This window comes from Xyrauchen texanus, chromosome 25 (assembly GCF_025860055.1).
Source record: "Xyrauchen texanus isolate HMW12.3.18 chromosome 25, RBS_HiC_50CHRs, whole genome shotgun sequence".
NCBI lineage: Eukaryota > Metazoa > Chordata > Actinopteri > Cypriniformes > Catostomidae > Xyrauchen > Xyrauchen texanus.
In genome coordinates, this window is record NC_068300.1 from 18,558,754 (window position 1) to 18,570,981 (window position 12,228).

A 12,228-nucleotide genomic window follows, 5' to 3' on the forward strand; every position below is an offset into this window, starting at 1 on the left:
TTCTTCTGTGGAACACAAAAGGAGGTGTTAAGTAAGTTAGTCTCAGTCGTTATTCAAACTTTTTTTGCATTGTTTTTCCATAAAATAATAGTGAATGGTAATGGCGGCACTCGTCCCTAGCATTCTGCCTAACATCTTCTTTTGTTTTCCAAAAATTACAGCATTTTTTGTTTTTAAGTGAACTTCAAATGACCCATTCAGGGCAAAACAGCAATGTATAATTTCCGTTATCAGTCAACATTTAAACTGCTTCTTCAAAACTCTTTTCTTAGTTGTGAACTGTATGTCACATGCTTAATATTCAGCATCTAATAATATTTGGCTGTTTTGTGTCCTGACTGCAGAGAGCAGCAGCGTTCCACCTGATGTCACATCCTCTCTGCCTCAGGAGAGAATCTCCAGAGTGGATATTCCACCCAACATAGCAGTGAAGGGCATGAGCCGTGGCCAGAATCGCTCTAGTATGGACACTGCCGGCGGTACAGCCAACGCACAGATCACACACAGCTCTTAGATGCAGGAAACTAAGGGCAATGACACATAGAGTTTAACAATGAGCCTGGGTTCCAAGTATTTTTCCATTTTCAATTTCAGGAATTTTAGAACATTTTATTTAAAGAAAAACATTTCTATTTTATATATATATATATATATATATATATAAGTCTTATTTACATAAGTGCTTCACAAAAACATGTGTCTTAATATGGTTATTTATATTTTCAGCTTTAGTGTGAAATATAAACGTTTGACTTCCAAATATTTATTTAGTAACTAGAATAGAACATAGTTACTAATGTCAGAGGGTATGAATGATTCCTCCAGCCTGGCCTGCAAGACTTTTATTCAGCATCGGTGGATTACCTCCACTCATTGGAGAAAACAGAAAAACTTGAGTTTGACATACTGAGAGACATGCCAGAGTGGAAAGACATTCAGGACAGCCTCAAACACCTCTGCTCCAGAATCCCCACTCTCAGCTCTTTGATGCTTGGGCTTGCGCAAAAAAATTGTCACTCGTCATATCACTGAGTGGAACATGAACAAGACTGCCATGTCTGAGAGACTGACAGATGATTTTCATGAGCTGGAGAGCAAAACCATCAACTTCGGAGTCAAGGTTGTGGAGATTGTACCTCCCCCCCATCCCCCCAGGAATCTGTGCCCCTAAGCATGGACGCCAGCTAAATCTCGACTCAGTGTAACAGTCATGAAGGCAATGCTTTTTGTATGTCTTAATTTTGGACTGGAATGCTCTGCGTTTTACAATAAACTCTTGAAAGACAAGCCGACACAGAGAAAAATTGCTTCCAGCGAAAAATACAAGGTGACAACAGTTACAGATGCGAATGCACACTACTTCGCATTGATTGATGGCTAGGCAAGGATACGTCACTGACATTTTTGCTGGGGGGGGGCTGTCTCATTTTCCACAAGCAGGAATCTGGTCACCATAATTAGGGCTGTCAATTTAATGAGTTAATTTATTGAGATTAGTCATGCCCCCGTGTATGTAAAATAAAGTGAAAATATTAAGTGTGGATTTTCTTATCATACGAACCACAAATGGGTGGAGAGATCTTCCAGTGTTCATTACGTACAAGAGACGGTTGTAGAGGTAATGTCAGCAAGCGTAATCACAGACTTTTTCAAGCTTCTGTTTTTAAGAGCTGTGTCAATATGTGGCTGCATGCCTCAACAAACCTTACAAGCAACACAACCACAGAATGAGAATGAGAGCCATTCTCTGAGGAAGCACAACAGGTGGGTGAAACCCAACAGAATACAGGATTCTTGAGACTTGATTTTCAAAGTTTCCACTATTCGCCTCACACAACATCCAAAAAATGCAAAACGCGTCCGTCTGAGCATGTACATAGAGCGACAATTTAAAAAGCCACAGACAGAACGCAAGAATATGTACTGTGAGAATTGGACACATTGACAAACTCAATGCAAAACTGTCAACTATAGGCTTATTCAATGATATGACAATAAAACAAACAATATATTCAGTTATTAAGCCACTTCTTATATTGTATAGTCAATGCAATTATATAGTACATTTTTTTGCTTTGCCCAACATCTGGTCGTCTAATGGTTAGATGGAGACTTGGAGAGGCCTACGAGCCAGGGTCATGGGCACCCAAGGCTCATTGATACACATGGGGAGCAAAGGCTAGCCTGTCTGGTCCAATCCCACAGAATTAGCTACTATAGCACAAGTTGCTGAGAAAGCGTAATGCTGACCATGAAAGAAAGGTGTCAGAACACATAGTGCATCGCAGCTTGCTGCGTAACCGCAGACCGGTCAAGAGTGCCCATGCTGACCCCTGTCCACCGCCAAAAGCTCTTACAATGGGCACGTGAGTGTCAGAACTGGACCATGGAGCAATGGAAGATGGTGGCCTGGTCTGATGAATCATGTTTTCTTATAGATCATGTGGATGGCCAGGTCCTGACATTCATGTGGATGTTACTTTGGCCATGTACACCCCTTCATGGCAATGGTATTCCCTGATGGCAGTGGCCTCTTTCAGCCGGATAATGCGCCCTGCCACACTGCAAAAATTGTTCAGGAATGGTTTGAGGAACATGACAAAGTGTTCAAAGTTTTAACTTGGCCTCCAAATTCCCCAGATCATCTATGGGATCTGCTGGACCAACAAGTCAGATTCTTGGAGACCTACGCAATATTAAACAGCTGGTTTTAATGTTGTGGCTGATCGGTGTGTGTGTGTGTGTGTGTGTGTGTGTGTGTGTGTGTATATATATATATATAAACTCAGTTTTTTCAGTGGTTTTGTCCTCCCAAACTGACCCTGTTTGTTTATTTGTGTTATTCCTTTACCTGTATGTTGTAGATTTTCTGTTTGTGACAAACCTGTTCTCAAATCAGGCACCCCTTTGTCTTTATAATAGATACTTGAAAACATATGGTGTATATTTGGTTTGACTCAATACATTTGACATGATCTACATTTGATTGTCACAAGTGGTGTCCTTTGAGAAGCTAATCTTCCTGTCATCTGAAGAAGTGAATGCAAATATCTCTGTCACTAGGTGTTCCAGTACATAGTCGTGTCTCCACCAAAATTCAGCAGCTGCTCAATACGTTGAAGAGACCCAAACGGCCTCCACTTAGCGAGTTCTTCCTGGATGACTCTGAAGAGATTGTGGAAGGTATGAAGCCAAACTGTTTACTCATAATTGCTGCATTTACAGAAATGTCTCCAAAGAGTTCCAAAGAACACTCCACAGATTTCCACTGAATTGGAACGACTATAATTTACAAAGTTCTTCACATACCATGTCTTACATGTTCATTTATTAAATAGTTTGGCTAATTATACTTTCAGTTTCCACTAAGAGTGTAGTTCTCCAAGATTTTCTCTCAAAATTGGCACATTAATTGCTAAAAAATTAATATAAAAGGACTTAAAAAAAGCTTGGCCTGCTCAATACTAAGCAAAATATTTTAATCTTTTTAATACCATACTACACTTGGAGCCTTCAGCTTCTTTAATATGCAACTATAAATAATAGATTGCTCTAGAAGTATTCTAAAGGGTGTATAAATATATCATCATGAATGTAAATAGCTAAATCCGTTGTGTTCTCCACCCTACTTGCAGTTCCCCAGCCAGATCCCAACACACCCAGGCCAGAGGGCAGACAGATTATTCCAGTAAAGGGGGAGCCACTGGGGGTGGTCAGTAACTGGCCACCGGCCCTGCAGGCCGCCCTGGCACGTTGGGGAGCCACGCAGGCCAAGAGCCCCGCTCTCACCACCTTGGACATCACTGGCAAACCACTTTACACCCTCACCTATGGTGAGATGTCATATTGGACTGAATGAATCTACCTAGTTTCTGTCTGTATCACAAATAGTTGTGTACTTCTGATTACTGTGTCCTTCATATTTTCATGTCCACCAAATGATCTCTAGGTAAACTTTGGAGTCGTAGTCTGAAATTGGCGTACACACTATTAAACAAACTGGGCACCAAAAATGAACCAGTGCTGAAACCTGGTGACAGGGTAAGACAATTAAGCACATACTATGTCGCTGAAACACTGCAGTGCATTTGATACACAGCTCCCAGGTCCTTGTTGCATTTTATTCTCCATGTTTTTCCTTTTAGGTGGCTTTGGTGTATCCCAACAGTGACCCTGGGATGTTCTGTGTGGCCTTCTATGGGTGTCTTCTCGCTGAGGTCATTCCTGTCCCAATAGAGTTGCCTTTGTCCCGAAAGGTATGGCAAAATAACATGTATGAATACTAGGCTTGGGGTCCATGCTTTTTTCTATCCATCGATAATCGGAAGATTTTTCCCAATGATTATAATTTGGCTTCTAATTTAAATGTTAGCTAATGTTAATATATCGATGCCTCAAAAATATATTAATAGAATAGCGTGTTCTATCAATATGTCGATATTTTGTGACATGTCTAATGAATAGCCTTTAAACCAGTGTTTCCCAACCTTTTTTCTACCACGGCACACTTTTTACAACTAAACAATTCTACAGCACACCACTATCCCACATAGGCTAACCATCGTCAATATTTTTCATTTTCAAGAACTTGTCCATGTTTTCTGTCCATCTTACGTGTGTTTACTTGTAATGTTTAAATTTCGGCTATGCAACAATTTCTCAAAAATTAGACCTTCTCATTGTCCGTCATATTGACGGACAGGGTCGTAAAAATTCCGTCTCAATATATTACCCGTCATTTTAATTTTCATAATTTAATGATAAGACATTTAATAGCTTTTATGTTCATTCACATTTTAATTTTGAATCATGAACTTACAGGACGAGTATATAGCAGATTATGCATTTATTTATTTATGAAGACAACAGATGAACAACAGAGACTCCACACGAAGGAGATGAATGTATTTTTCCCCCTGCAGTGACAGAGGAGGCCACTAAAACATGACATATGATACAAATACGATTAAAATATGAACAAAACACGTGAAAAATAAACTGAACAGAACTCAATCGACAACTCAAAACATCCTCCTAGTCCGCATCAACTTAAATGGGGTGCTTGCCTGTGCGTTATCAAATGCATCATGGGAGACTGATGCTGAGGCGCAATTGTCATTCGATTTTGCATCTTTGCCTCGAACAGACTACTTTTCGTGGCAGTTTTAATTTAGTTCTGGAGGCTGAACCCAGCATCAAGCACCGCAATGTCCTCCACATGACAAGATTTACAGAAAGCGTCACAGAGGGGCAATTTTACCAGTTTGCCACGTAAAAAGCGGGAGGTGTGCACAATAAACATTGAAAACGTATTTGGAAGAGAGAAAAAGCTTGCAGTTGCTTTGATAGCAGAAAGTAATAAAATTAGGTCTAAGCATTTTCTTGGTGAATTTAAATTAGTTCAATAACTGGGGACTCTGATATTCGTAAAGGATACTGTAATATTTAATTAAAAGAAATTATGAGACATAATTTGAGTCTCTTCACAAATTTAGACAGTTTTTAAATATTTCTTGTGACTTAGTACTCTCAAAGACATTACTGGTGAAGCAAAAACGTTTGTGAGAAAAACACTTTTGGTGTGACTTCATTTAATAGACTTCAAATGTATTCTGCAGCACTGACGCGAGTCATGTGAAAGACCCTTAACACGTATAAATGTCACTTTTGCACTTCACTATCACAAAAGTGACCAATTATGGTTTCAAAATGGCGAGTTTGGATCCCTGAAAGTTTTATTTTTTTTCATGCATTTATTTATTTTGTGGAACTTGATCATTTTCCACAGCGCACTAGTGTGCCGCAGCACAGTGGTTGGGAAACACTGTTTAAACCATAATAATTTAGCTCAAAGTTGAAGTGTTCACACATAGTTTTTGTTAATGTGCTTTTTAGGATGCAGGAAGTCAGCAGATTGGCTTTCTGTTGGGAAGCTGTGGTGTGGGCCTTGCTTTAACTAGTGAAGTGTGTCTTAAAGGTTTGCCAAAGACCCCTAATGGAGAAATAATACAATTTAAAGGTTAGTTCCCCATTGCACTTCTTATATTATCATCCTGCCTCTTCATATTCTTAGCTGTTATAAACTTCTAGACTTTTCTCTTCTCTTTTTTTTTTCATTTTTTTAACCCTGGGTTTACATAATACTTGGCTTTCTTGTTCCGTGTTTAAACTGTTGACTGTTCAAACTTTATCCTGGGATAGAAATCCACACTGTATACATTTGGCACCGCTTTTGCAGTGCTAACACATCATTCAAACTTCATAACCCAGGGTCAAAACACAGACCCTTCTTTACCCAAATTTGAAGGTTCCTGTTGCTCAACTGGCAGAAGTTCATGGGTTTGATTCCCAGGGAAACTGATGAAATGTATTTCTTGAATACACTAAGTCACTTTGGATAAAACAGAATTCCATGCACACAGTGCACATGTTATTTCCCTTATCTATTTGAATGAACAGTTGGAAGCAGTGAAGTGCAAACATTTCAAAATAAGAGTATCTGGTGTATTTCAGCCGTTAATGTTAAAGGTTCCATGCTGTGAATCTTTTTGTTTTTTTTTTTCTGGTTAAAATCTGCATCTGGAATTTAATTCAATTTTGAGTCTTGTGGCCTCTGTCTGGCCCTCCCAATCACAGGAAGAGTAAAAACATTTTATACAGGCTACCAATTTTAAAAACTATTGGCAGATTAATTGCCTTTCTTTCAATACATTATCATATCAGCAAAATCCAATATTGGTTGACCTCTAATTTGTATTTATTTATATAATGGTACGTAATCCAATTATAATGTGATATATATATATATATATATATATATATATATATATATATATATATATATATATATATATATATATATATATATATGTATATGTGGTAAAATAAAATACAGTAGATCCTATCCTGTTTTACTGATAAGCAATGTTAAGGCCATGTTGAATGTGTGCCCCTGCCTGTTTAAGTAAGAGTCTGTGTTGCATGATTTAATTTGAGATTGTTTGGGTTTGTTTTATAATGGGGATACGGTATTAATTTTATTTGTTCAGGTCTTGAAAAAGCTCTGCAGCAACTCTGCAGCAACCCTGATAAAAGTATATGCCAAATGCATAAATGTACATTTAGCAGCGGTGCTAACCTCCTTTTAAAATTCCAAGTGTGAAACATTGCTTAACCCAGGGGTTAAAAGTGGTGTGGAAAACCAATTTGCCTCTTTTGAAACCATTGAATGACAGTTTGATAGTAGTCATAATGTTGCACGTTTTCGTACAGGATGGCCTCGCCTTAAATGGGTGATCACTGATACTAAGTATCTCACAAAACCATCCAAGGACTGGCAGCCACACATACCTACTGCAAACACTGACACTGCTTATATAGAGGTGAGTGTATACAGGGGAGCATGTGTGCATTGGGGTGAATACTGATCCATTTTATCTAGCTAATTCTGTGTTGTTTTACAGTATAAGGCCAGTAAGGAGGGTACGGTGATGGGCATAGCTGTGTCTAAAATCTCTATGCTGACACACTGTCAGGCTCTAACACAGGCCTGCAATTACTGTGAAGGTGTGTGATACTTTACTACTTAAGCTTACCCACATTTCTATCTCAACAGCACAACATTGAATGACTCTTCAATGTGTCAGAATTAGGCTTAAAGATTAACTGAAATAAAATCAAATAAAATCAAATACTGACTAAATGTCCATTTGATAGATTTTGTTTTTTTAACTTTAACCATACAAATATTTAATTATGGCAAAGCAGAGCCTCATGCATTACAGGCCTTAAGATATAAATCAAATTAATAAGCAATGCTGAGACTTACAGTACCAGTCAAAAGTTTGAACACACCTAATCATTATTAATAATTAAAATTTTCCATATTGTAGAACAATTGTTAAAGGATTTGTTCACCCAAAAATGAAAATTCTCTTTGGCTGTTGTTGGCCATCTGCTTCAAGGTTCGACGTGTTGTACATTTTGAGATGCTATTCTGCTCACTACAATTGTATAGAGTGGTTACATGAGTTACTGTAGCCTTTCTGTCAGCTCAAACCAGTCTGGCCATTCTCCGTTGACCTCTCTCATCAACAAGGTGTTTCTGTCCGCAGAACTGTTTTTTGTGTGTTTTTTCACATTCATTTCATCATTCTTAGTAAAATAGAGACTGTTGTGCATGAAAATCCCAGGAGATCAGCAGTTACAGAACTACTCAAACCAGCCCATCTGGGATCAACAATCATGCCATGGTCGAAATCACTGAGATCACATTTTTCCTCATTCTGATAGTTGATGTGAACATTAATTGAAGCTTCTGACCTGTTTGTGCGTGATTATATGCATTGCACTGCTGCCACATGATTGGCTGATTAGATAGTCACATTAATAAGTAGGTGAACAGGTGTTCCTAATAAAGTGCTCAGTGAGTGTACATTTGCCTACAAATGTCTTGCATTTAAGATCAAATGATCTTTATATCATGATTTTTTAATCTTGAGTAACATGATATTAATACCTTTGACTGTTCTTGTACATTACAGTAGGTTATTAGACTATTCTTCTAAACAGCAGTGTGCAGTATAGTGACTTGACCATCAGAATGATAGGAATATTTCCTATCTGTTTATTTATCAAATCATTACAAAGTGCTCCCTTCTGAAAAACTGACTCAAATTACCAGCTGAAGGTCACACGTAATTATTGCAAAAAGTGTTTATGTATTTGCCAGTCTGACTGGTATCCAAGTGTCACATCTCATCTCTTGTGTCTGTGTGGAAGTAATTTACTAAATAAAAGTCTAATAAAAAAAAAAATCTTATTAAATAAATTACCTTTTAAATGTTCTTTTATAAAGATAATTTCTCTCCTCTTTCTTAGGGGAAACACTAGTTAATGTCCTGGATTTCAAGAAAGACATAGGCCTGTGGCATGGAGTGCTTACGGTTGGTTTGGATTTCCTTTAAATTACTTCTCAGTTTTACACCTGTTGTCTTGTTTCCTCATGACAAGCAGTTTTTAACCGCCATATGTACGTGCCTTCCTACAGAGTGTTATGAACAGGATTCACACTATTTGTGTGCCATATGCTGTCATGAAGTATTGTCCACTATCCTGGGTGCAGAGAGTTCATGTTCACAAAGGTACAAAACATGTGTGCATAATTGTATTATAGTGATCAGGCAGATTGTGTTGAAAGAAATATAAAAAGAGCATAGCACAGAATACATAGACTTGTATTGTGTGTGTGTGTACACAGCTCGTATGGCCTTGGTGAAATGTAGGGACCTGCACTGGGCTATGATGGCTCACAAAGATCAGAAGGACACCAATCTATCCTCTCTACGCATGCTGATTGTAGCTGATGGAGCAAATCCCTGTATGTACATAAATGACAGATCATATCAGCCTGTTAAGAAGTCTATGTGTTTTAGTAGTCCCACACATCTGAGCCTGAAGTACGCTTGGCTATATACTTCATAAAGCTGATCTATTCTGCTGATATTTCTATTTTAGGGTCAGTGTCTTCGTGTGATGCCTTTTTGAACGTCTTCCAGTCTCATGGGCTGAAGCCTGAGATGATCTGCCCATGTGCTTCCTCCCCAGAGGCCATGACCGTGGCCATCCGCAGGTACATGCATCTATCTTTGATGCCCATAATTAATGTACCTGTGCACACTTATTGCTGGATAGAAATAGACCAATATATTAGCCAGGCCGATTAATTAGCTGATATTTGGCCATTTCGAGATTATTAGTATTGGCCATTGATTATCTGAATTGAAAAGTCCATAACGGTTGACCTCTTTTTCTGTAGATTTACTCTTACCTTCCTTTAAAACCTTCTCTCTGTGTTTAGACCTGGTGCCCACGGCACTCCACTTCCTGCCAGGGCCATTCTGTCAATGGCCGGACTCAGTCACAGCGTGATCCGTGTCAATACTGAGGATAAAAACTCTGCCCTCAATGTACAGGATGTGGGCCATGTCATGCCTGGAGGTGAGACCAACATCATTTGATCATTTCACTGTAGATAATGTAAACATTCACTTCTAATGTAAGTGTCTCAATAGAACACAGATTTCTGCTTTTTTTTAAAGACAAGGAGGGGCAAGTCAAAATCTATTTTTGTGGTAATCAATATTATGCCACAAATACTGTCTATTGAGTATACATTTGATTGAACCTGGAATATTCCTTTGAACAACATTGTCAAAATCATACATGATTTTCCTACTTAAATGTATGTGACATCAAATAAACCAAAGGTCAGATGTAATCCAAAAGTAATCAGATTAGAATACCTAAAACTGTAATCTAAAAGATTACTTAACTGATAATAATTTTACTTATGAAATCAGTACTAGATTACAGTTCTGACGTAATCTACCCAGCACTAGAAAAGTCATATGTGAAGTGTCAAACTCTGTTGTTGTGGATCTCAAATTAGAGATGTCATTAGTTTTCTTTCTGTCTCACAGCTCTGATGTGTATTGTAAAGCCTGATGGGCCTCCTATGCTCTGTAAAACGGATGAGATTGGAGAGATTGTCTTGAACTCACGCGCTGGTGGTACCATGTATTACGGCCTTCCAGGAGTGACAAAGAACACTTTTGAGGTATTGATATGAAAAGAAGTTTTGCGTAAGCAATGCACAGAAACAAAGTGATTATGCTGACTTCTATGATTTCTCAATGAATGCAGGTAATACCTGTAAACTCAGGTGGTACCCCTATAGGAGAGGTTCTCTTCACACGGACTGGACTATTGGGCTTTGTGGGTCCGGTAAGTAATGTGATTGCAAGGTTGTTTGCATTTACAAAGCAGTTCAGGTTTATGAGCTAATTAAAACACATAATATTTAAGCACCATCTGTATTCACAGCTAATTAGATTTGTGACATGAAAGTTTGTATTTTATTGAATAACTGACTGTTCTCTGTGCCTTCAGGGAAGTCTGGTGTTTGTGGTGGGGAAGATAGATGGTGTGCTTTCGGTCAGTGGACGTAGACACAATGCAGATGACCTGGTGGCCACAGCACTGGCGGTTGAGCCGGTCAAAACCATTTACCGAGGGAGGTACGAAAGATAAAAATACAACCAAAAAAAAAAACAATCAAATTCAAGTCTGTTTTTGTATCCCAGTCTGGTTGTGTGATGTGTCCCTAATTAGGGATGGTCGCCTAGTTGATTTGTTAGGTTGACTAGTTTATCTAGATTTTTTTCTTTGTAATGTCTTAATGTCCTCATTGTGTGGTTTAATTAAATAACGTGATGGTAGATAATGTCTTAATAGATTATTTGTCTTTAGACCCCCAGTGAGCATGCCATAGGCTACAGTAGCTGTTAGATACTTCACACAGTAAAACCCTCTCGGAAAAGTTATTCTCTCATCATTTACTTCCCATCATGGCATCCCAGATGTGTATGACTGACTGACTTCTGCAGAACTCAAACAAAGATTTTTAGAAGAATATTTCAGCTCTTTTGGTCTAAAAAGTGAATGGTGACCAGACATTTGACGCACCACAAAGCACATAAGGGCAGCATTAAAGTAATTCACATGAGGGATCCAATTGTTTTTTTTTTTTGGTGAAAACAGACCAAAAATAACTCTTTAAATTATTATGTATCACATAATAAATCTTCACTTTCATTTTCTGAAAGTGAAAGTAGAGATTTATAGTAAACAAAGGAGTTAAATATTAATCAGTTTTTCACCCACACTTGTATCACTTCTGATGATATGGATTTAACCACTGGAGTTACTTTTATGCTGCCTTAATTTGCTCAAATGTCTAGTGCCATTGCATCACATCTCAATTTTGTATTTGAGCATCCTGCCATGACAGTTGCGTTTTTTGTCAAGTAAGAAGTAATTCAATTTTTGACATGAGGTGAGACGTCAGTTTTCAAACAGTGGACTAATACAATTAATCTGGGGGTGGGATACGAATCTCTAGTGTATTGAGTGTGGGCAGAAATGTCCATCTGGTATGTGTGCATAAACAAACAATTAAAAATAGTGCATGCGGAATGTATAAACAATGTTCTGTGTGAACAGCTACTAAGAGTGTGTGTCGTCTGTGCAGAATTGCCGTGTTTTCCATCACTGTGTTCTATGATGAGCGAATAGTGATTGTGGCAGAGCAGAGGCCTGATGCCAGTGAAGAGGACAGTTTTCAATGGATGAGCAGAGTCCTACAGGTAATTCACTGCTTTTGATTTA

General features: G+C 38.3%; 2 protein-coding genes across 3 annotated transcripts in view; one reads left to right on the top strand and one right to left on the bottom strand.

The window, feature by feature from the left end:
• zgc:158263 (ceramide kinase family protein) overlaps window positions 1–12,228 on the bottom strand; it is an 867,176-nt gene that overhangs the window by 289,891 nt on the left and 565,057 nt on the right. The window lies entirely within an intron of this gene.
• LOC127618392 (disco-interacting protein 2 homolog B-A-like) overlaps window positions 1–12,228 on the top strand; it is an 86,466-nt gene that overhangs the window by 62,385 nt on the left and 11,853 nt on the right. The window contains exons 6-22 of one of the 2 annotated variants that reach the window (XM_052090814.1): window positions 345–479; window positions 3,064–3,183; window positions 3,636–3,833; window positions 3,950–4,041; window positions 4,146–4,256; window positions 5,896–6,019; window positions 7,273–7,382; window positions 7,464–7,566; window positions 8,881–8,945; window positions 9,050–9,143; window positions 9,260–9,379; window positions 9,517–9,631; window positions 9,860–9,999; window positions 10,482–10,618; window positions 10,705–10,785; window positions 10,951–11,078; window positions 12,092–12,206. In XM_052090814.1, the coding sequence (XP_051946774.1) occupies window positions 345–479; window positions 3,064–3,183; window positions 3,636–3,833; window positions 3,950–4,041; window positions 4,146–4,256; window positions 5,896–6,019; window positions 7,273–7,382; window positions 7,464–7,566; window positions 8,881–8,945; window positions 9,050–9,143; window positions 9,260–9,379; window positions 9,517–9,631; window positions 9,860–9,999; window positions 10,482–10,618; window positions 10,705–10,785; window positions 10,951–11,078; window positions 12,092–12,206 (1,988 nt within the window). The remainder of the gene's footprint in view (window positions 1–344; window positions 480–3,063; window positions 3,184–3,635; window positions 3,834–3,949; window positions 4,042–4,145; window positions 4,257–5,895; window positions 6,020–7,272; window positions 7,383–7,463; window positions 7,567–8,880; window positions 8,946–9,049; window positions 9,144–9,259; window positions 9,380–9,516; window positions 9,632–9,859; window positions 10,000–10,481; window positions 10,619–10,704; window positions 10,786–10,950; window positions 11,079–12,091; window positions 12,207–12,228) is intronic. The other variant, XM_052090815.1, reaches the window with a different exon arrangement.